A 24142-nucleotide genomic window follows, 5' to 3' on the forward strand; every position below is an offset into this window, starting at 1 on the left:
TTACCTCAGTTTCCTTTTCCATGTTGGGGAAACCATATTTCTTGTACAAAACTACTTTTGTTTTCACCATGGACAGTAGATATCCTCCAAAAGGCCAGGTGGTGTTCAGGCAGTTCATTTTTCTTATCAGAATTGAGATTTTTTTCATTAGTAGAGTGCTTGTTACGTGGTATTGTTTCTGTTCCTGTTGCCTCTGGTAATGAACAGTCTCTGCTTCATCTGTTGTCCAAGTCCCTTGGCTTAATCTTCTGTTAAGATGTATCATGCATTCTCGGCAGTGTGCCTCCCTTGGCTCTTCCTTAGATTTCCAGGCCATAGTGAAGGTGTTTCTCAAGAAAGTATAACATTTTAAGTTTGCAAAGAAATCCTTAGTTTCCATCTGGGGCATTGATTTTATTCTTTAAACTTTGTTGAAACTTCCCCTAGAGCCAGCATGTTTAATTTCATTAACTTTTCTGTCCTTGAAGATGGTCCTTCTTATGACAACCACTTCAGCCAGAAGGGATTTGGAACTTTAGACCTATTCTTATTCAGAATTGTAAACTGTATTTCATTAAAACAAAGTAGCCTTTTACTCTCATCTTCTCTATACCTCACATCAGACATCGTCTCATACTAAAATATTTAACTCTATTCATTCTATCCTTATGTGATGGAACCGGAAAGGCTGCTGACTGCATACTTTACCAGGACCAAAATTTCAGGAAGACCTGCCCACTTTTTTCCCTATTGTATCAAACTTGCTGGGAACTCCAGTGGGTAGGCAGATCATTTCCAACTAGATTCCTGTTTGCATATGATTTCTTTGTGATTTTTTAATTTTTTTTAACTAAATAAATTCAAGGGTCTGTCAGGGCCCTTAGTACAAGTCTAATAGAATGCACCTGCAGTGTTTTTCTGAGGAGTCTCTTATGCTGCTGTTTGTGAAGAAGCATTGGGTTCTCGAGTCCCTACTTCACAAAACACTACAAACTGGATTCTGTCAAAGGTTAGAAATGGTTTTGTTACAGCTGCATCGGGGAGCTAGAGTCTCCACCCATCTTGTAGGTATAAAGCTTAGTATTCGATCAGACTGGAAGCTGTGAACCAAGGGAACAGTGATGTACTACAGTTACTTGAGCGACTTTTCGTAATGAGCTTATGAATGAATTGTTCCCGTCTTCACAGTGGATTCTTTCCCTGCATACGCATTGTACACTTCCATTTCTCTTCTTTTAGTTCTGATTTATTCGATAGCAAATGTGTTGTGCTGAAGGAGTTATCATGTGTTCAGCTACCACAATATGAAGGATTAGCCTCTTGTTGGGAAAAGGTCATATCACAACTTTCTGACATTCTAGCCTTCCTTTGGCATTCTGTGCAATTTGTTTTAGGCTTTAGAAATGTTTGAATGCATTCTTATTGTCTGTCTTCTAAATATGTGATTTTTAGCACAAGGTGGTGGGTTATTTATGCAGACAGTCACCAAGGCCATTGATGAGGGGAAGGTGGTCCACACAGCCTACCTGGACATTGCAAAAGCCTTCGATACAGTACCCCACTCTGGCATTATAGATAAGCTCACCAGCTTAAATATAAACCCCTATGTCACTAGATGGGTTGCAAACTGGCTCAAGGACAGAACCCACATGGTTAGAATTGCTGGAGCCATGTCAGACTCCAAACCAGTTACAAGTGGCGTCCCACAAGGCTCAGTCCTGGGACCTCTCTTGTTCGGTATATATTTCTCGGAGGTACAGGCCAATACGGAAGGACTGCGGCTGACCAAGTTCACAGATGACTGCAAACTGGGCGCCATAATCGACTCTCCAGCCGACACAAGCATCCTCCAAAAGGGCCTCATAGAAACAGACAACTGGTGCCAGAGCCATGGCCTCAAGCTAAACTCCAAAAAGTGTATAGTCATCCCCTTTGGCAAAAACAAAGTGCCCACAAATTACCACATGGGTGGTAATCCATTAAGTACAGAAGAAGTAATTAGGGACCTGGGGACCCAAGTTGATAGCAATCTCTCATTTGATAACCACGTGGCCAAAGTGGTTAGAAAAACATTTTATATAGCCCACCTAATCATGAAGGGATTCACATCTAGATCAGGGGAGGTCATCGTGCCTCTTTACTCTTCCCTCATCAGGCCCATAATTGAGTACAATGCCCCTTTTGGGATGTACCTTACCAGACACCTGCAGCAACTGGAAAGACCCCAAAAGTACCTCACCAGGAGGATCAAAGGACTCAGACAGATGCCATATACTACCCGATTAAAGAAACTCCAGCTCTATTCAGTGGCATACCGCCTGCTCAGAGGCGATCTTTGCCTGACGTATAAAGCCATGTCCAACCCGGAATTAATGGACATGCTGCACCTCAGAAAATCCAAATCCCATCGAGCTACTCGCTCGAGAGACTTGAACCTCAGCACTGAAATAAATAGGACATGCTGGAGGGACAGATTCATAACCCAGAGGCTCCCTTCACTCTGGAATAAAATCCCAGTCCAGGTTAGGCAGAGTCCCTCATTGACTCTCTTCAAGAGGAATCTTGAGTGGATGGGAGATCGTAGGTTTACCCCGGGTATCACTTCTGTGTCACTGTTAGACAGAGGCACAGTATACTAACCTCGAAAAAGGGCATAGCAAAATTAATTTAAAATGGGTGGCGAAAGCCAAACACATTCTGTCTAGGCTTATAAATGCCCTAGGGCAGATAGCCTAGTATGAACCTATGAACATACACAAACTGCCAGCTTCAGCCACTGGACTCCACCTCATGACCTCTCAGAAAAAAATAGTGGGTGGAACTAGTGGCTGGCCTATAGGAGAAGGCCTGTATGACCTTTTCAGAGACGATGAAAGTAAGTAGTTCATCTACTGTTGTACCAAGTACATCAGACAGCAGTACTTCCTTACATAACAAAAAAGTAGACTGTGACGTACAACATTTTGTTTTAGTTTAACTTTGAGTAACCTTGGATATATTGCTGTTGGAGATAGTGATGTTCTTAACTTTTTTCTCATTTCTTTAAGTGGCTTGTATTTGTTTATTGCAGCCTTTTGTTATCCATGACATGGACAGCTTACAGCAAGCAGAGACAGGGGTTGTCTGGAAACAGCTCATCAATGGGATCCCTCAGAGCAAAGAGATTGGTGTCCATGTGTTCTACCGTTGTCAGTGTACCTCAGTTGAAACTGTGCGTGAACTCACAGAGTTTGCAAAGTCTGTTCCCACTTTTGTAAACCTCTATTTGAATGATCAGGTAACACTGTTAAAATATGGTGTTCATGAAGCCATTTTTGCCATGTTGGCATCTATTATGAACAAGGATGGACTTCTGGTTGCCAGTGGTAATGGATTTGTGACTCGAGAATTCCTCCGAAGCTTACGAAAGCCATTCAGTGAGATCATGGAGCCCAAGTTTGAATTTGCTGTCAAATTCAATTCTCTGGAGTTGGACGATAGTGATCTGGCCTTGTTTGTGGCAACTATTATCCTTTGTGGAGGTAAGATCAAACTGACCTGCGTGTATTTCTTACTATTTTCTTACAGATAGTAACTTTTAAATTACTAAAGTAGTTGTATCCAACATTAAAACAATGACCTTACCATGGAGTGAAAAAAATCAGTAGGTATATATGGGAGGGTTACTTCAAAGATCTGTCATTTTGTATGTATATATATATATATATATATATATATATGTGTGTGTGTGTGTGTGTAGTGTATACACACGTGCATTTGGACATTTTTTTCTCAATACTTTCCTATGTTCATGTTATGCATGTTTTTGCTAGGCCATTTTATCTGCCAATTAGAGGTGTTTTCTTCTCTGTTATTAACCTTATGAAGTAATGTAGGTCGTGTTGATCTTTGTTACACAATTCATATTAAAATCTACCAAAGAGAGAGGTCAGTCTTTGGTCATATCTTTTCAGCAAATAGAAGTCCCAAACTGTGTGCTGTTGCACTTTTCATTGCTTGTGTTTAGAAGGCAGTCTGGAGATCAACTTGCATAGTTTCCTCAGTTCGTTTTTGCTTGTCAGTGTGTTTACAGAGTGCCTAGCTCTTGTGATATCCCATTGCAAGTAGGGCATTCACATTTTTCCATACTTGCCTTATTTTTGCAGACTGTTTCAAAAGTTGTCAGGAATCTCTCTATTGTGTAAAGGTTCTTTTTTCTCAGTATGGGATTTCAAGTGTACCGAGAGAAACTCCTCTGTCATTCCCTCCTCACAGGCTAATGTTTCTATAATGTTTCCTAGATACATGCCTCATTGTTTTGTTTTTTTTTTCCTCAAGACAAAGTAGAATTTTACAAAGAACAGTTTCTGACATTTTCCTAACGGAGTTTGGCATCTTCCAGGGAATATCTCTGGATTTTAGGTTTCAGGACTTCGCGACTTGTTAAATTCTCATGATTCTTTGTCCAGACCTGACATGAGGAAAAGTCACTAGTACCCCCTCTACTTTCAGATCCCTTGCTGGGGCTTGACCAAAGGAAGATCATCTAATGGGTGAATCAGTTGCCCCTCAACCCAGGCTTCCCACTTTCCCATCCAGCCCCTACTCAGGCTGTAACTACGGATACCTCAGGATTTGCATGGTGAGCTGTATCTAAAGGTGTGAAATTTCAGGGCCTTTGAAACTAGCAGGACAGAGTGAAGCACATAAATGTAAAAGAAATGATGACACTAATAAATGCTATCAGTTCTCTAACCATCTTTGGACTCCAGGCCTTCTGCTAGTAATCACAGATGATACCACAGTGATGTGATACATAAACTAGTAGGGCCCACATTCTACTCGCTTTGCAGATTAGCTGTGGTAGCCTGGGAACTAGCAACTCGGGGCAGTCTGTCCCTGCAGGCTATTTACATTCCATCATAGAAGAAATTTGCAGCAGAGAAACAGCAGGACTAGGGCAGACCCCCATGAATGGAAGTTGAACCCAGGGGGGTGTTCCAGGAATTGATCCTGCAGTGGGGACCTCCTTGGATAGATCTGGTGTGCCTGAATTTGCAACAGACGGTTAAAGACATCCTGCTCCAGGACTGTTTGCACAAAGACCTTGAAGACGGATGTCTTCTCATTCCCATAGACAGGGATTTTCCCTGTATGCTTTTCCACCATATTTTCTAATAATCAGGGGTTCTTTTATTAAAGACTGAGAAGGACTCTCCAAAAATGATGCTGGTAACTCCCTTATGGCCTAGGCAGCAGTGGTACTCCCGTCTTCTGAAAATGGCCACAGGCAATTATCCAAGCTTATTGATTGGATGGATCTACTCAGACAAGACTGGGCTTTTCTAATGCACTCAAACCTCCAAATATTTCATCTTACTGCTTGGATGTTTGGCATTTATAAGTGCATGCTGCATGCTGCAGATTTGATCAGTGGTTAAGAAACCTGCTAATAAAAAATCTTATATGGCTAAATGGTCAACATTTTCTAGCTGGTGCCAAAGCAAGAACCAAAATCCTTTTAAGACCCAGACACCTTTGGTTTTGCAATATTTGTGTGAGTTATCCTCTAGCCTTTCTAACACTTCTAACATGAGTCATGTTTTGGCCAACTCTGCTAGTCTGCCCATAGATTTCTCCCACCTTTCTCACCTACCTGAAGGGAAACAGTTTTTGAAAGGGGTATTACATGTCTGTCCACCTAGAAAAACAGATGGCTTCTCCTTGGGATCTTAGTTTTGTACTCCAGAAATGTACACTTTTTCTTTTTGCACCTGCTCACAAGGCTAATTTTATGTTCTTAACTTGGAAATTAGTGTTATTTAGTTATTTTATTTGACATTTGTTAACTGGGTATGTCAATTTGGCCATGAGCCCTTTTTCAGCGGAAGCCCGAGAGAAACGCTCCACAAATAGTACATATAACAAATACAAACAGAAATATTCTTTGAAACTATACAGAGTATTTAAAACTGTCATCAGTCTAACTACAAAAGTTACTCAGTGCTGTGACTTGTAAGCAGAATATACGAGTCACAAGCTCCCCTATCTCATCTTTCAAAAAGATAGGGTACGAGCTCCCCTATCTCGTCTTTCACAAAAATAGGGTAATGTTGAGAACCAACCCTTTTATGCTTAAAGTGGTTTCAGAGTTTATTTAAGCCAGCCAGTTCATCTTCTTGTTTTCTTCCCAGAACCAAAATATAAGGGAGAAATAATTGTTCACACTCTAGATATCCATAGGCAAGCTGGATACTGCATTTATCCATAGGCAAGCTGGATACTGCATTGACAAAACTAATTCCTTCAGGAATTCTAATAAGCTGTTCATTTCCTATGAAGGCAAGAAAAAAGGACAGTCAAAACAGACTATTTCTAAATGGCTGTTTCTTGCTGGGTTTTTTTGTGTTATTCTTACTATAACAAGACACTTCCAAAGTCAAAGCCCACTCTGCTAGGCCTCTGGGCTGCTACTTAGACATTTTGGGAAGGGGTGGATTCCATAAATCTTCTAGAGGCAGCAGCTTGGTCATCTATGCACACTTCTGCCAAGCACTACAAACTGCATACTTTCTTTAGGACCTAAGAAGGTTTTACTAACACCGTTTTCCAAGAGCTACTAGACTCTGATGCTTCTCTTTCCTTTCTTTCTAAGCTCTTGTATTTGTTGCATGTGGCCTAGGCTACTACAGCAGAGATCTAGTGATGACAGCAGTACAGTTGTGTAGCTAAATTTTTATCATAGCTGTATGTTTTCAGATAGATTACTGATGCAGTACAGACTCCCTCCCCTCACCCTCCCCTCACTTTTTTATCCCAGGGTGTGGAGAGGGGGAGTGTTGTCATTCCTTTCTATTCCTAGCACATGTCTATCTGACGGTGAGCTAGCCTCTTTTGTTCTGAGGCAAGAAAGCTCTGAGATTTTTGGCACCCTAACTACTGCTAGGGTTCTTAGAAGGTGCCCTAAAACTTTTGAAGCTGGCATATCATCCAGTCCTTGGCAGAATATGTCCCATATAGTTTTTGCTACTGCAGCAGTGACCTATACTTTACTTTAGTTCACAAAATCAAGAAAGGGGGTGTATCCTTTGTTTGCCAGCTGACTAAGATTATGTAATGGCATTGTTCCTGGCAGAAGTGTTGGATTAAGTTTTCTTAGAGAAGGTTCTTTCACACATCAGCAACAAGGTGGAATTCGCTACCTCACAGCATCAGAACCAACACAAATACCAACCAATTCAAAAAGATTCTTAAAAATGATCTTATTGACACTTGGCTTTGTTCCTGTACTACTTCAGGCTAACTAGTTGTAATAGTTCTGACCACCTCATAATCTATGCCCTCTCTCATGTCTAGATAATCTCTAACCTAATCCTTTTCTATCCAGTTTCCATTCTACAAACCCTTCCTCAGCTTATGTTGAGAAACTACAATGTCTACACTAGAATAAGGAATTATATCAGATGATTGTATAATACAAATGTTAGCTATAATAGCATAGGATGTAATTTCTGGTGTACTGTATGTCTTGTATATTTTGTATATAATTTCTTGTATAAGTTTTGTATAATTTTTTTGTATAGGTTTTGTATAATCCCTATATGTGGAGCTTGTCTCCCTGGGCCTCCACAGAAAATGGGTCTTATCCCAGTCGGACTTTCCCAGTAAACAAATGTAAAATGAATAAATACTCAAGATTGTTCCAAGTACCAAGGAAACACAGTCGCTGGCAATTAGTCTCAGAACTGTCAAAGCTTAACGAGTTCCTAAAGGTACCAGAATTCAAAATATGAACTGTGGAGAAACTTCCATTAATGTACACCTTCAGTTAATGAGCAGCTCAGGAGTTGCCCTTAACCTGCACCTCTACAGAACCTTTCTACTTGTGGGTAGGTGCAGCCACTGACCAGCTTGTTCCAGATAATGGCAGGGAGACCCACAGAGACTGACAGGCAAATCCACAGCATCCACCATTCTGATGGTCCCCTTAGCCAGATGATACATGAAATGATTACAGTGGTCTCTGTGGAACAATGAGACATTAAGACCCCTTGGGAAGCTGTAATACCAGCACTAACCTTTGTCAAAAGGGAACTGAAGTGGTGGGTGGGACAGATTGGTCGGTCTGAAGTGTATACCCTCCTTTTCCCATTGACCTTCAGCCCCTGACCACATATGCTTCAGACCAGAACTGGGGTGCCCACATCTGAGGTGCATGGCATGTGAACATATCAAGACAAAGGCTTACAAGCAAACCTCAGGGAGATGGTGGCAGTTAACTATGCTGTGAAAGTATTCAAGGTAGTATGGGTGTCAAGAATATTTAAAGTAATCAGTGGTAACACCATAGTGATGTGGTATATGAGTAATCATGGAATCATGGATAACACCTCAGTGATGTGGTACATAAGCAATCATGGATAACACCACAGTCATGTGGTGCATAAGTAATCATGGATACCACTGGAGTGATGTGGTGCATAAGTAATCATGGATACCAGCGCAGTGATGTGGTGCATAAGTAATCATGGATACCAGCGCAGTGATGTGGTGCATAAGTAATCACGGACAGCATCACAGTGATGTGGTAAATAATCATGGATAGCATCACAGTAATGTGGTACATAAGTAATCATGGATAAGAGCACAGTGATGTGGTGCATAAGTAGTCATAGATAGCATCACAGTGATGTGGTACGTAAGCAATCGTGGATAACACCACAGTGATGTGGTACATAATCACAGATAGCATCACAGTGATGTAAGCAATCATGGATAGCGTCACAATGATGTCGTATGTAAGCAGTCATGGATAACACCTTAGTGATTTGGTGCATACGTAATCATGGATAACACCTTAGTGATGTGGTGCATAAGTAATCATAGATAACACCGCAGTGATGTGGTACATAAGTAATCATGGATAATACCGCAGTGATGTTGTGCATAAGTAATCATGGATAACAGCATCACAGTGATGTGGTAAATAATCACAGACAGCATCACAATGATGTACATAAGTAATCATGGATAACAGCACAGAGATGTGGTGCATAAGTAGTCATAGATAGCATCACAGTGATGTGGTATGTAAGCAATCATGGATAGCATCACACTGATGGAGTATGTAAGTAATCACAGATAGCATCACAGTGATGAGGTACATAAGTAATCATGGATAGCATCACAGTAATGTGGTACGCAAGTAATCGTGGGTAACACCGCAGTGATGTGGTACGTAAGTAATCGTGGGTAACACCACAGTGATGTGGTACGTAAGTAATCGTGGGTAACACCACAGTGATGTGGTGCATAAGTAGTCATAGATAGCATCACAGTGATGTGGTATGTAAGCAATCATGGATAACATCACAGTGATATGGTGCGTAAGTAATCATGGATAGCATCACACTGATGGAGTATGTAAGTAATCACAGATAGCATCACAGTGATGAGGTACATAAGTAATCATGGATAGCATCACACTGATGGAGTATGTAAGTAATCACAGATAGCATCACAGTGATGAGGTACATAAGTAATCATGGATAGCATCACAGTAATGTGGTACGCAAGTAATCGTGGGTAACACCGCAGTGATGTGGTACGTAAGTAATCGTGGGTAACACCACAGTGATGTGGTGCATAAGTAGTCATAGATAGCATCACAGAGATGTGGTGCATAATCATTCATGGATAACGTCACAGTGATGTGCGCAAGTAATCATTGATAATGCCACAGTAATGTGCTGCTTAAGTAATCATGGATAACACCACAGTGATCAGGTGCGTAAGTAATTATGGGTAGCACCACAGAAATGTGGTGCCCAAGTAATCATAGATAGCACCACAGTGATGTGGTAAGTAATCACAGATAGCATCACAGTGATGTAGTACATAAGTAATCATGGGTAACACCACAGTGATGTCGTACACGGGTAACACCACAGTGATGTGGTGCGTAAGTAATCATGGATAGCATCACAGTGATGGGGTATGTAAGTAATCACAGACAGCATCACAATGATGAGGTACATAAGTAATCATGGATAGCATCACAGTGATGTGGTACATAAGTAATCATGGGTGACACTGCAGTGATGTGGTACGTAGGTAATCATGGGTAACACCGCAGTGATGTGGTGCATAAGCATTCATGGATATCATCACAGTGATGTGCGCAAGTAATCATAGATAACACCACAGTGATGTGGTATGTAAGTAACCATGGATAACACAGTGATGTGGTACGTAAGTAATCACGGAAGCATCACAGCGATGTGGTGTGTAAGTAATCACAGCATCACAGCGATGTGGTGCAGAAGTAGTCACAGCATCACAGTGATGTGGTGCGCAAGTTATTACAGCTAACACCACAGTGATGTAGTGAGTAAGTAATCACGATAGCATCACGGTGATGTGGTGCATAAGTAATCATGGGTAACACTGCAGTGATGTGGTGTGTAAGTAGTCATGGGTAACACCACAGCAAAGTGGTGCATAAGTAATCACTGGTAACCACAGTGATGTGGTCCATAAGTAATCTTGGATAACAGCACAGTGATGTGATGCATAAGTAACCACAGATAGCATCATAATGATGTGGTACATAAGTAATCATTGGTAACACCACGTACGTAAGAAATCACGGATAACACCACAGTGCTGTGGTGCGTAAGTAATCATGGATAGCATCACAGTGATGTGGTGCATAAGTAATCACAGATAAGTCCACAGTGATGTACGTAAGTAATCACGGATAGCATCACAGTGATGTAAGTAATCATGGGTATCACCACAGTGATATGGTATGTAAGAAATCACGGATAACACCACAGTGCTGTGGTGCGTAAGTAATCATGGATAGCATCACAGTGATGTGGTGCATAAGTAATCACAGATAAGTCCACAGTGATATACGTAAGTAATCACGGATAGCATCACAGTGATGTAAGTAATCATGGGTATCACCACAGTGATATGGTATGTAAGAAATTACGGATAACACCACAGTGATGTGGTGCATAAGTAATCACAGATAGAATCACAGTGATGTGGTATGCAAGTAATTACGGATAGCATCACAGTGAAGTGGTACGCAAGTAATCACGGATAACACCACAGTGATATGGTAAGTAATCATGGATAGCATTGCAGTGATGTGGTACATAAGTAATCATGGATAACACCGCAGTGATGTGGTGCGCAAGTAATCACGGATAACACTGCAGTGATGTGATGCACAAGTAATCATGGATAACACTGTAATGATGTGGTGCGCAGGTAGTCATGGATAACACCGCGGTGATGTGGTGTGCAAGTAATCACGGATAACACTGTGGTGATGTGGTGTGCAGGTAATCATGGATAACACCGCAGTGATGTGGTGCGCAGGTAATCACGTATAACACCGCAGTGATGTGGTGCGCAGGTAATCATGGATAACACCGCAGTGATGTGGTGCCCAGGTAATCACGGATAACACAGCAGTGATGTGGTGCCCAGGTAATCACAGATATCACTGCAGTGATGTGGTGCTTAGATAATCACGGATATCACTGCAGTGATGTGGTATGTAAGTAATCATGGATATCACTGCAGTGATGCGGTACGCAAGTCATCACTGATATCACCGCAGCGATGCAGTACATAAGTCATCCTGGATAATACCGCCATGATGCGGTACGCAAGTCATCACACACAACACCGCAGTGATGTACGTAAGTCATTACACATAACACTGTAATGATGCAGTACCCAAGTAATCAAGCCACAGTGATGTTACCCAAGTGATCACTGATAACAATACACTGATGTGGTATCAAGAATAAGAGCACAGTGATGTAATGTCTAAGTAATCACCGATAACAATACACTGATATAATACCCAAGTAATCACAGGTAACAATACAATGATGTAATAACTAAGTAATCACAGATAATGCTGCATTAGTGTTACCTGTGTAATCACTGATAACGTCACAATGGTGTTGCCCAAGTAGTTGTGGATAAGAACACAGTGATGTGGTACCTAAGTAATTATGGATAGCACCGCAGTGATGTGGTACATAAGTAATCAAGGATAACACCGAAGTGGTGTGGAACAGCTCACTCCTACCACCTCCTTTTCTTGGCCATTTAGGTCTGTAATAGAGTTTGCGCCTGTGGGTTACCAACATCTCCACTCAAGAAAATTATTTAAGAGACCAATTGACCGTAACCTCTGAAGATTCACCCATATGGTTGTTGCACAGGGAAACATTTCTGCATATAATCTTCAGGTGGTGCATCTCAGGGACTGACCTTTGTAATCCTTGAGACAGTCAGTGAAAGAAATACTGCTCCAGAGATCACCACAGGAATGCTAGGGCAGTGGATGCTTTCTATCAAAAATGCAGAGGTCTGCTTCTGTATGTCTTCACTCCAGTTCCTTTGCTCCTCAAAGTGATTCAGAAAGTCAAGGAAGGAGGATCTAGAAAAAAAAACGTATTACTCCTTTCTAGCCAAGGCAGCATTTGCTCTCTCACCTTCTTCGCCTGGCAAGGGAAACTCCTTATATGCTGCCAGAGTGCATGAACCTTCTGATGAAGTGCAGAGAGCTCTCATACACACCACTCTGTCTGCCCTAAACCTAGCAGCCTGAAGAATATGACTCTTATTTTCTTTGGGCACCTTTATCCTGTGGGAATGCTGGAAGTCCTGAGGGAGGCAAGGAGATCCTGTCTAGCTAAGTGGAGATTATTCTCCTTCTGGTGCTAATGGAAGAACGTAAAAACTATAGAGAGGACATATTGCAGTTATTTGATATCTATACCCATGCTTTTCTCCACTGGCCTAGCTTACACTTTTGTGACTGTCCTCCTTTCTGCCATTTCTGCTTCTCTTGACCATCTCCCCAGGCAACCAGACCAGAAGTCTGATAATTTCAGAAAGGCATCCTGCTTTTCTTTTTTGACATTCTAGGCGGATAATAGTTCCAGTCTGGAATCTTAACTTTATGTTGGAAAAAAAATGAAACTACAAGTTTTTGAGACAGTAATTACAGCTTCCATATTTTTTCCCTGTAAAACATTATTTTTTTAGCAGTCATCTCAGCAAGAACAATGTCTGAAATCCAAGGCTTGGAAATGCAAAAACCTTTCCTTACCTTTCCCAAAGATATAGTCTGCATATTAACTCCTCATTCATGCCCAGAGTCGTAATGAAAGTAGCCATGTGGCCCTGAATTAAGTTATCTAGCAACAAGTCCTTTTTTCAAACCCCCAGAATAAAGGAGAAAACCTCCTGCATTCCCTGGATCTTCACAGGCAACTTGGATATTACTTGACCAGGATGGTGAAAGTCATATCAGCTGTTTCCTTTTGCAGAAAATTAGAAAAGGAAGCCTGCCACAAAACAAACTGTGTTCATTTGGATAGCTCATTGTGTTATTTTCTGCCACAAAACCTATGTTAAACCATTGTAAAGAAGACTCAAATCACACATCCACAAGGACCACAGCTATTACTATACCTTTTCTAAAACTTCTGTAAGAAACAATCAAATCAGACATCTGTAAGGGCCACAGTCACTATTATACCTTTTCTAAAACCTCAGTAAGAAGAATCAAGTCACACTCCATCAGGGCCACAGGTAGTACTATACCTTTTCTAAAACCTCTGTAAGAAGAATCAAGTCGCACTCCATCAGGGCCACAGGTAGTACTATACCTTTTTCTAAAACCTCTGTAAGAAGAATCAAGTCACACTCCATCAGGGCCACAGGTAGTACTATACCTTTTCTAATAAAAGTTGTTACTCAGGACATATTTGAGGTAATCACTTGGTCCTCAGTATGTACATTTTTCAAACATTACAGGTCAGACTTAATTTCCAGGGGCAAGAGCAGAGTTTGCTTTGGGCATTCTGAAAGGCATTGTGCCCATTCCGTACAGCTTCGTAGTCACTTCCGTAATATTTGGAGTTATCTTTGGGAGTCTTCTCTAATATGATGAATGTAGCAGTGACATTACCCAGAGGGCATAGTACAAGTGTTTTACCAGATTGCTATTACTATAGTTTTTCCATTGTAGTCACTGCTACAGTCCTGAGTCTGCCCCTCCATCCCTTCTACATTCCAAAAAACTAGGGACCAAGGAGGGGAACCCATTAACCCTCTACCTTCCTTAAGGAATTCATATCTGAGCAACGTTCTTGTCTGCACCATTTTTCTGTTGCTACTCAGGTTGTTCAGGAAGCATAAAAGTCTTTGGCCTTGGCAAGGCCCTCTTGGTTTTGATATCTTGAGACGTTGTCTGAGAGTGAACTGTAGGCTTCCTGCTTTACTCTGAATGGGAGGTTTGCTAGACCAGAATATTGTGCAGGTGCGACATCCTTGTTATTATCTGATGCATGAGTACTTTTTGAGGTGAAGATGATGACAGCCCAGATGAGGTGGAAGTCTGCTCAGCTCTGAAGATCTGGCCAGACATTATACCCCAGCCGGTGACAGACTAACATGATGACTGGAGCAGTGACCACACTTAAACATCTATAGTTATGGTAAGTTGGTAATAACTGTCTTTATTCATTCTTGGTCCTACCCAAACCCTCCAGTTTTTCTGTTCACCTCCTGCATTGGACCACGACAAAGAGCTTGTTGACATCCATGCAGAGTATGCCTACTCCCTTGTCTGGTTCATCTGTAACTCAGTTATTAAACTGGGCCACATTTGCCTGACAACTCCTCCTGGCTTTAAACCACCAATGGTTGCTGCCCTGGAGGTTGGTGTCCTCTAAATTTGTTAAAAGCCTTCGCCTTATGGTCCTCTCATGACATTCTGTAACACTACTGTTAAGGGAAGAGATGTAGTTTTCCTGGATGTTTCTGCTTCCCCTTTGTACAGAGGGCACTGCACCTGCTGTCTTCTGGTCCCCTGGCACTTCTCACTAACTAGTGGACTGCTAAAGATCACTGTCAGGGTTGTACAGATGCACTGGTCCAGATGTTCTTCGTGTTTCACTGTTGCAGTCATCACACTTGGGTTATCTGCCTGCAGGTAGCCCTCAGTCAGCCGGAATACCAGAGACTTAGTATTTCTGCTTCGGATGCTGTCCCTCCAGGACTGACGTCAGGTCGTCAGGGGTATAAAAACAGTCAGCCAACGGCATTACATCACTCTTTCTTGCCGAGAAGCCTGAAGCAGAAGCAGTTTGCAAGTGCCGGTCACCCGCTACCTGAATTTTCGTTTACAAATTTAATAATCCTGAAGTCTTCTAAAGCTAAGAACCCCATTAGGGATCCTTTTTTCTTGCTGTAACCGATGTCAGAAGAAGTTAAGAATTGTCTTGGCTGTGGAAAGCAAATACCTCACAGAGATTTTCATTCTTACTGTGTCACCTGTTTAGGCCCAGACCATGACGTACCTCGCTGTCGGTTTTGTGTCTTGTTTAATGTCCAAACCAATCGTCGTCGGGCTCTCTTTGTCGCTAAATTCTTTCGCTCTCGATCTCCGTATTCCAAATTGGCTTCGGTAAGTCATCCGACTACCGATATTCTGAAAAAACGTAAGGATAAAGACAGAGACAGACCACATAGGTCCAAAGCTGCTGATGACGCTTCTGTTAAGCTAGTCGCCAGTCCGCCGGTACTCAGTGAGGCGCTTTCGCAGCCCCTAATGCCCACTTCAGTGGATTCATAGGCCTGTACTGAGACCCATTCGGAGTCCGGTATGCCACGAGACTCTTCGACTATGGAACTTGCGGATGTCTGTACCTTGGATGGGCCCAGAGCCGTTGTGCAGGCACCAGCTTCTTCTTCTTTGCTCAACCGATGTTCGACTCAAACAGACTTCTTTTTTATCTAAAGTTACCAAGTTTCTTAGGCCCAGACTACGTCTAGATAACTGACAAAGAGCATGCACCTGCTCCCATGCCACAAAAACAAATGCTCAGAATGGCTGAAGACCTTATTATGCTGATTAGGGGAAGTCAGCCTTCCCCTGCTAAGAGAAAAAGAGACCAGTCCCCTACAGCTTCTACAGACCAGGAGTACGATGGCTCTGAGGTTTCTGATTATGAAGACATGCCCTTATCTGCTTATGAGGATTCAGATGCAGAGGAATCCATTCCCTCTGCCTCCCCTCCAGAGGATTTTTCTTTTGGTGAAACATTGCATACCTTAAGAGAGCATTTCCACTGTGAATGCCAAGACTGTCCTCACTCTAAAAAGAGACTCAGTGTATTCCTAGAGTTGCCTCAACACAGACCTTTAGCTATTCCCCGTGTCCTGGATGTTGTTGATGATGTTTTTATGGAATCCAGTCTTACTGCTAACACGTTACCTCCTGCCCCAAAAAAACAGACAGGTATTACAGAGTACCTGACACTCACAAATTTCTTTTCAAGAATCCTACTGCTAACCCAGAGATCATTTCCCAGGGGCCAAAAGGTATCAAGGCAACTACAGCCAAGAATCCCACCCCTTCGGACAGGGATTCCAGAGCCTTGGACAAATGGGGTAAAAAGATATATGCCTCTGCAACACTGGCTATTAAGGCATTGAATTGTCAGTTTCACATGCTGAAGTACCAGCAACATAGTATGGAACTTATTAAACAAAAAGTGGCAACATTTACAGACTGTGCAGAAAATAAAATTTGCAGGAGCTTATGCACTCTACAAGACAGGTCAGGCAGCATACTTTGCAGTGTGGCTTTGACGCCCTAGAAGCATCTTGCAGGGCAGCAGTCTCTGGCTCTGTACTGAGAAGACATGCATGGTTCAAGGAGTAGACCTTGCCAGGCCATGTCAAATCTAAGTTACTAGACACTCCTCTAAACAAGGACAACAAAGCAGAAGAGGTTCTCAAAAAGATGGAAGAAAAAGCTAAGTCTATTCTTACAAGCGCAACCCCCTAGGTTCAGTAGGCATTGCCCTTCCAAACACTGGCCCTTTCCAGCCCCCTCCAGGCCTTCTCAAACCAGACCCAGGGGTAACAGACCACCCGGACTACAGTCTCAGGGTATACAGAGATCTAGGCAATGGAGTGCCCCCACCCCTAAATCAGGTAGTGGTAAGCCACCTCCTTACGGAAAAAAACTCTCAATTAATATTTTACTCCATTCCCCAGCCCTGCCCAATTGCCTGTGCCCCTAGGAGGAAAACTTGTCCTTCATGCAAGAACCTGGATGTCCATCACACAGGACCGATGGGTCCTCAATATTGTATCCCAGGGGTACAAATTTTATTTCCACTCACTGCCAGCCCCAAGCGGGTTTCCAGACCTTCCTCCAAACCAGTGGGCAGAGGCTCAAAGCCAAGTACTTTCCCTGCTCAATATCAGAGCTATTCAGCCAGTTCTAGTAGAACAGAGGTGTCAAGGATTCTACTTCAGACTCTTCCTGGTAGCCAGGAAAGAGGGCTCTTGGCACCCAATCTTGGATCTTTCCTTTCTCAACACCTTCCTGGTGGTACCAAAATTCAAAATGCTTACCCTGCAACAGCTTCTTCCTATGCTAGCCAAGGATGCCTGGTTAGTCACCCTAGACTTAAAAGAGGCCTATCTGCACATCCCCATAAGGGAGTCATGCAGGAAGTATCTACATTTCAGGGCAGGATCTATGCATTATCAGATCTGAAGTAGGAAATTTCATTTGATCATCAACCTGTGGGTATCGGATCCGACCTGTATCCAAGCCGGCAGCTTTCCAAGCTAGAGATCCGAGTTACAAGCTCCTCTCCCTTACCCATAATGCCCTGCCACCTCCTTCCAATCCCCAGATCTCGTTTGCCGCGGCTTTCTCAAGCGCGGATTTCTCGAGCTGCTAGCGTTAGGCGATCTGTGAGTAGGAAAGTTTCTTAAAATCTCTTAGTTTTTTGTGTGTGTGAACAGTTAACTCCTTAGTTTAAACCTCTTTACTATTCCTCTTAGTTTAAAGCCTAGTACTTCCCCCGTTTTCCCCTTAGGTGTTTGTGTGAGGTGCGTGTGAGTTTTCTTTTGGGATAATGGCCGAGGCCTCTTGGAGGGAGAAGAAGGAGAGGAGAGAGAAGAGAAAGGGAGAAGGAGAGAGAGAGGGAGAAAGGCAGGCATAGGAGCCACAAGCGGCGGGCTGACTCTGTCCCCTTGGCCCCGCCTGCCAAGCAGCTCTCCTCACCTCAGAAGATTTCTGGGCCTTCCTCCCCTCGGCTCCATTCTCCACGCTTCTCACCGGAGCCAGAGGAGGAGGCCCGACCATCTTCGAGGTCGTCGCGGCGGCCCTCCCGGCCAGCTTCGGCGGCCTCTTCTAGGTCGACCTGCAGTCTCTCCGGTGATATGGACCAGATGATGCTTCGTTTTCTCCAAACCCAGATGCAGATGGGGAGTGCTGCTGCCTCCCCCCCCCCTCCGGGGGGGGAGTTAAGCCCCACTTTTGCCCCGATAGCTCCTTCTCCGATCCGTTATCAGGTTTCGGAGCCGTCTGATCCGAGGAGCCCCGGAGCCGGGGTGTCGCCACCGATGGTTATAGTTACCTCAATGCCAGCCATGCCCTCGAGTTTCTCACATCCCCTTTTGGATCCGAGCTCTCGGAGCCATGAGCCGGATACGCGGGGGTCAGTGTGTCTTCGGCTCCGTTTCGGTCGGAGCACACTCCCCTCTTGGGTCTGAGCGCTTTGGCTCTGACGCCGATCCCCGCGCTGGATCCGAGGGTGTTAACCATGGAGCCCAGAGAGGATTGGTTCACCCTCGGCTTTCGATGTGGTGGAGAGGATTCTCTCAAGAGGTTCAAGACCCCCTACTCTTTCTTCAGATCCAGCCCCCACTCCCTTACAGCTGGGATTGTCTTCCATCATCCAGTCCCAGGGACAGCCTGCGTTGATGCCCCAGCCCGTTCCACTGGCGGAACACGGCCCTGTTAGTGAGCCATCCTCGGACAGTCCCACCGAGGAGGTTCCTCACAAACGTAAGTGTAAGAGGAGGCACTTGACTCCCCTGAGTCTCTCACAGAGGACACCGATTTGGAAGAAGGGGAAGGTTCCCCCAGGTCACCACCCGATGACGTCTCCTTTGGAGACATTATGGCAATGCTTCACTTGAAAAGGGGGGTGGTCAGCCCAAAAGCCTTCCTCGGGTGAGTCGGTGTTTCTGGAGGCGTTCGACACAGGCCCGTCTACCTCTTGGGTGTCCCCTCCGGCCGACCCCCTGGTTGATCTCATCACTACCAGGGCGTGGAAGGAACCGGACACTGTATAGCCGATCCACAGGGGGCCAGACAGGATTCTCAATCCCCCCGTAGATAGGACAGCTTGGAGTAAGGGTTCCCCGGTAGATGCCATGGTGGTGGCGGCAGCCACCAAGAGGGAACTCACTCAGGGCAGTTCCTCAATCCATCCCCCTGATAAGGAGTCACGGACTTTGGATTGTATCGGGAAGTGGATGTTTGCTTCAGCCACCTTTTCTATAAGGGCGCTGAATTACTTGGCCCATGTAATTAGACTTCAGCGGGATCTGGTGAAAGAATATGCTGAGTCTTCCCCTGAGTCCATGTAGACCGAGGACAAACGGACCTTCTCGACTAGCATGGCCACTCTCAAATCTGTTTCAAACACATCTATGCAGCTACTTTCCCATGCTACGAAAGGAGCCGCTAGAGCCAACGGGTCCGGTATCACCCTAAAGGCGTCACACCTAGCTCTGGCTTTGTGACTTTGCGGAACCTTTCAAGGCCTCCTTCGCGAACGCACCCTTCGGTTCTACTCTGTTTGGGAAGACCGTCTGCGACACATTGGTTCAGAGCGAGAAAGATGGGAAGACGCTGTCTGCCGTCGGAGTCTGCTTCTTGGCTCCTCAAAGGTCCTTTTCTAGAAACCAGAGAGGACAAAAGAAGATGTGGTTCTGGAAGTCTCAGCAGTCCCGTTATGCTCCGGAACCTTCGTCCTTCAGAGGCAGAGTAGGACAGGGTGGGTGCCAGCCCAGAGGCAGAGGGGGGGGCTGAAAATTTTTGGGTCGCGGGAACCCTTTTCTGATTGACCCATGCAGCAGCCCTGAGGGGTTACCCGACTGCTCCTCTCTAGAGGCAGTTGGGGGGGCGTTTTTTGAAGCACTTGGCCCAATGGGAGTCCATAACATCAGATCGCTGGGTGCTTCAAATAATATCCAGAGGTTACTCTATCCCTTTCATAAATCTGCCTCCTCCATCGAGGCGCCTCCCCAATGTACCATCCAGTCAGAGGGAGGCTGCAGCTTTAGAGGTAAAAAAGCTGCTAGAAAAAAGAGCCATCCAGCACTTCCCCCCAGGCCAGTCCGGATTAGGCAATTACTCCAGGTTCTTTTTGGTGCCAAAAAAGACGGGGGTCTTAAGGCCGATCCTCGACCTTTCAACAGTGAACCTCTTCATTGCCAAGGAAAAATTCCGGATGGTCACGCTTCAATCCATTCTGCCCCTGCTGCAGGAGAAGGAATGGATGTGCTCCATAGACCTCAAGGATGCATACTATCACATTCTCATGGACAGACGTTCCAGGAGGTTTCTCTGCTTCTGGCTAGGGGCCAGTCATTACCAGTTCATGGTCCTACCCTTCGGTCTCACCACAGCCCCCAGAGTGTTTACCAAGGTCATGGCAGTTGTAACGGCCCACCTGAGGCTTCAGGGAATACAGGTTTTTCCTTACCTAGACGACTGGCTCCTGACCGCCCCCACCAGGCATCTACTCTGCTTAGCCAGGGATTGTTTCCTACTTCTAGCGTCCCATTTGGGGATCACCATAAACTTGAAGAAGTCATCCCTCCAACCAGTTCAAGTCTTGGAGTTCATAGGGGCCAGGATAGACACGCTTCAAACCAAGGCCTTCTTGATGCCAGACAGACTTCTCAGTTTGACTTTACATGTTTTAGCCCTTCTCCAGACACCTGCCCCATCAGCGGAGTTAGACCAGAGAGCTCTAGGGTCCATGGCAGCGGCAATCAACCTCGCACCCTTAGCCCACTTGCACATGAGGATTCTCCAGTGGACATTACAGGTTCAGTGGTCTATCCTTCATCCATTGGACTTGCCGATTCCTCTCAGCAGAGTGTGCAAAAATTCTCTCTTGTGGTGGCTCCACTCCCGAGAGCTTCGGGAAGAGCGACTGTTTGTTATGCAGTAACCCCAAGCCACGATGACCATGGAAGCTTCTCGCCTTGGGTGGGGGGGGGCATTACGAGGGCAGAACTGTTCAAGGTATGTGGACTCGGACAGAGACCGTTCTGCATATCAGTGTTCTGGAGTTGAGAGCGGTGCTTCTAGCGTTGCAAGCCCTTCATGCCTTTCTCCTTCCAGGGACTATTGCGATTCAGTCAGACAACATGTCGGTGGTCTGATACATCAACAAACGGGGGGACCAGGTCTTACTCTCTTTGTTGAGAGGCCATGAGAGTTTGGGATTGGGCAATATCCACCAACCGTTTTCTGTTAGCAATGCACATTCCGGGCCGGTCCAACATCCTAGCGGACAAACTGAGTCGAACTATCCTCTCGCCTTACGAGTGATCTCTAAATCCCTTTGTAGCGATACAGATCTTCCACAAGTGGGGTCAGCCTTGCTGCTATCTCTTTGCGTTGCCTTCCAACGCGAAGTGCAGCGAGTTTTTCGCTCTAATTCCCCCTCCGGGGGAAAGCCCCAGAGACGCTCTAGTTCATGCTTGGCCACCCAGTCTTCTGTATGCTTATCCTTCTCTTCCATTGATAACAAAATTCTTACAGAAAACTCGTCAGTTGGGGAACAAGATTATCCTCATAGCCCCATTCTGGCCTCGTCAAACCTGGTTCCCATGCCTGCGGTCTCATCTTATAGCTCCTCTCTGGATTTTGGATCCCATCCCGGATCTAATATCTCATCCTTTGGGATTGAAACCCCTGAACTTGGTCGATCTCAAGCTTTCAGCGTGGTTGATCCAGTTCCATTAGTTGCTTGGACTCCCGGTATCTCGTCTGCAGTTAGATCTATCCTGGTAGTGGCGCATAAGCCATCTACCAGGAAGGTTTATAATAGTAAATGGAAGCAGTTTTCTATTTGGGCATCTCATAGGAAATTGGACCCTTTCACTGTTCCCATCCCAGCAGTGCTCGATTTTCTATCGCATATTTTTCAGCAGGGGGCCAGTTCCTCTACTGTAAAAGTTCAAATGGCTGCCATCTCGCATTTTCACATTGGAGATCATCTCAGTTCCCTCGCTTCCACCAAGATTTGTACGGCCTTTCTGAAAGGTACGTTTCTCTTGAGACCCCCTGTTAGGAACCCTGTCCCTCCTTGGGATCTAACCTTGGTCCTTCAAGCTCTAACTGGACCTCCTTTTGTGAACCTGCAGCCTCTGTTGATTTGCAATTCTTGTTCTGGAAAACTGCCTTTTTGGTAGCCACTACCTCAGCTAAAAGAGTGTCGGAGCTTCAAGCTCTCTGTATTAGAGCCCCGTATCTGTTTTTTCATAGGGACAGGGTCTCTCTCAGGACTAATCCATCTTTTCTACCTAAAGTGGCCTCCGAGATGAACATCAAATCAGTCCATTAATCTCCCAGTTTTCTTCCCTAATTATCAAAACAAAGGGGAGTACAAACTTCATTTGTTAGAGGTTCATAGGCAGTTACGGTTTTATTTACACAGAACAGCGGCCTCCTGCAAGTCTGATCAGCTATTTGTCTCTTTTGCTAAACCCTTCTTGGGTAAGCCTGTGTCAAAGGTGACTCTGGCCAGATGGATTTCGAATTGCATTTTGTTCATATATAAACTATCTGGCCTGCCAGAACCTACTGGGGTTCATGCTCACTCTACCTGTTCTATGGCTACATCAGCTGCATTCTGGTCAAGAATTCCCTTGGATGACATTTGTTCTGCGGCTGCTTTGGCATCCTCTCATTCCTTTATTCCAAAGACATGCATCTGGAGCCTTTCTCCCTGGGCCTCCGCTGAAAACAGGCTCTGTGGAACCTAGTCGGACATTCCCGGTCAACAAATGTTAAATAAAAATAAAATAAAATAAATTTATCTCTCACTATAAATTGGATTTAGTGTCTAGAGGAAGGGTGGCTTTTGGCTCTGCAGTGCTCCGGAATATCCTTCCTTGAGGACCTCCCAAGTTTTTTGGTAGCTGGGGACTCTGTCCCACAGGTTGATGATTAAATGAAGTTTCCCACTTCAGATAAAGAAGTTATGTACTTATCATAACGTTCCATCTGAGTAGGTAACTTCATTTGTCAGCAACCGGCCCTCCCTCCTTCCCCCTAACCTGGTTCTTTGGTTTCCTGATCACTAGGATTGTTTATCCAGGTCATTTGTTAATCCTTAGGTTAGGATTCTCCAGGTTGTTGCTTTGTCATGGTGAGATTATGTAGATGGGCAAACGCAATCTGGGGATTGGAAGGAGGTGGCCGGGCATTATGGGTAAGGGGGGGAGCTTGGAGCTCTGATCTCTAGCTTGGAAAGCTGCCGGCTCGGATCCAGGTCGGATCCGATACCCACAGGTCACTGACAAATGAAGTTACTTACTCAGATGGAATGTTATGGTAAGTACATAACTTCTTTTTCTCTGCACTTCTCTTTGGCTTATCTGCTGCGCCCAAAGTATTCACAAAATGCCTGGCTCCAGCCATTGCATACTACAGGCAGAGAAATATCCACATTTACCCGTACTTGGATGACTGTCTGAGTCAGTTGGACAGTCAAGAATTGCTGTTGCAGCACCTGACATTTGTGAAAAAACTTCTCACTTCCTTGGGGTTCACCATCAATGAAAAGAAATCAAAACTGGTACCCAATCAAAAGATTGTATTCTTGGGAGCAAGCTTGGACACAACATCCCAGATGGCATTCCTCACTTCAGATAAGCAAGTCTATCTGACAGCCTACTTCAAACAAATGGCCACCAGAACCTAACTGTCTGCAAGAAAAATACTGCAGGCCCTAGGATTCATGGCCTCGTGTATACTGCTAATTCCATATGCAAGACTGCATATGAGGAAAATTCAGTGGTACTTAAAAAGTCTTTGGTGCCAACATTCTCAGGACTTGGAAACAGTCATTCCTATCATACCCTGTCTAAGGATAGAGTTCTTTTGGTGGGCAGAAGCATGCAACCACAACAAGGGACTGCCCTTTACTCAACCCCACGCCGCCCAGACCCTGACCGCAGCTGCATTAGACTATGCCTGGGGACGGCAAATGCATTCAGGGCCACTGGAGCCCAAGTCAAATAC

At 44.6% G+C, this 24142-nt stretch overlaps 1 protein-coding gene across 2 annotated transcripts in view; it reads left to right on the top strand.

Moving 5' to 3' along the window:
• The window catches only part of PPARD (peroxisome proliferator activated receptor delta), a 598118-nt gene that overhangs the window by 512709 nt on the left and 61267 nt on the right, over nt 1-24142 (top strand). For both annotated transcript variants that reach the window (XM_044076576.1, XM_044076577.1), the window contains exon 6: nt 3050-3500. In XM_044076576.1, the coding sequence (XP_043932511.1) occupies nt 3050-3500 (451 nt within the window). The remainder of the gene's footprint in view (nt 1-3049; nt 3501-24142) is intronic.

The sequence above is a fragment of the Protopterus annectens genome, chromosome 7.part0, assembly GCF_019279795.1.
Source record: "Protopterus annectens isolate FY-2018-M chromosome 7.part0, PAN1.0, whole genome shotgun sequence".
In the NCBI taxonomy this organism is placed as follows: Eukaryota; Metazoa; Chordata; order Ceratodontiformes; family Protopteridae; genus Protopterus; species Protopterus annectens.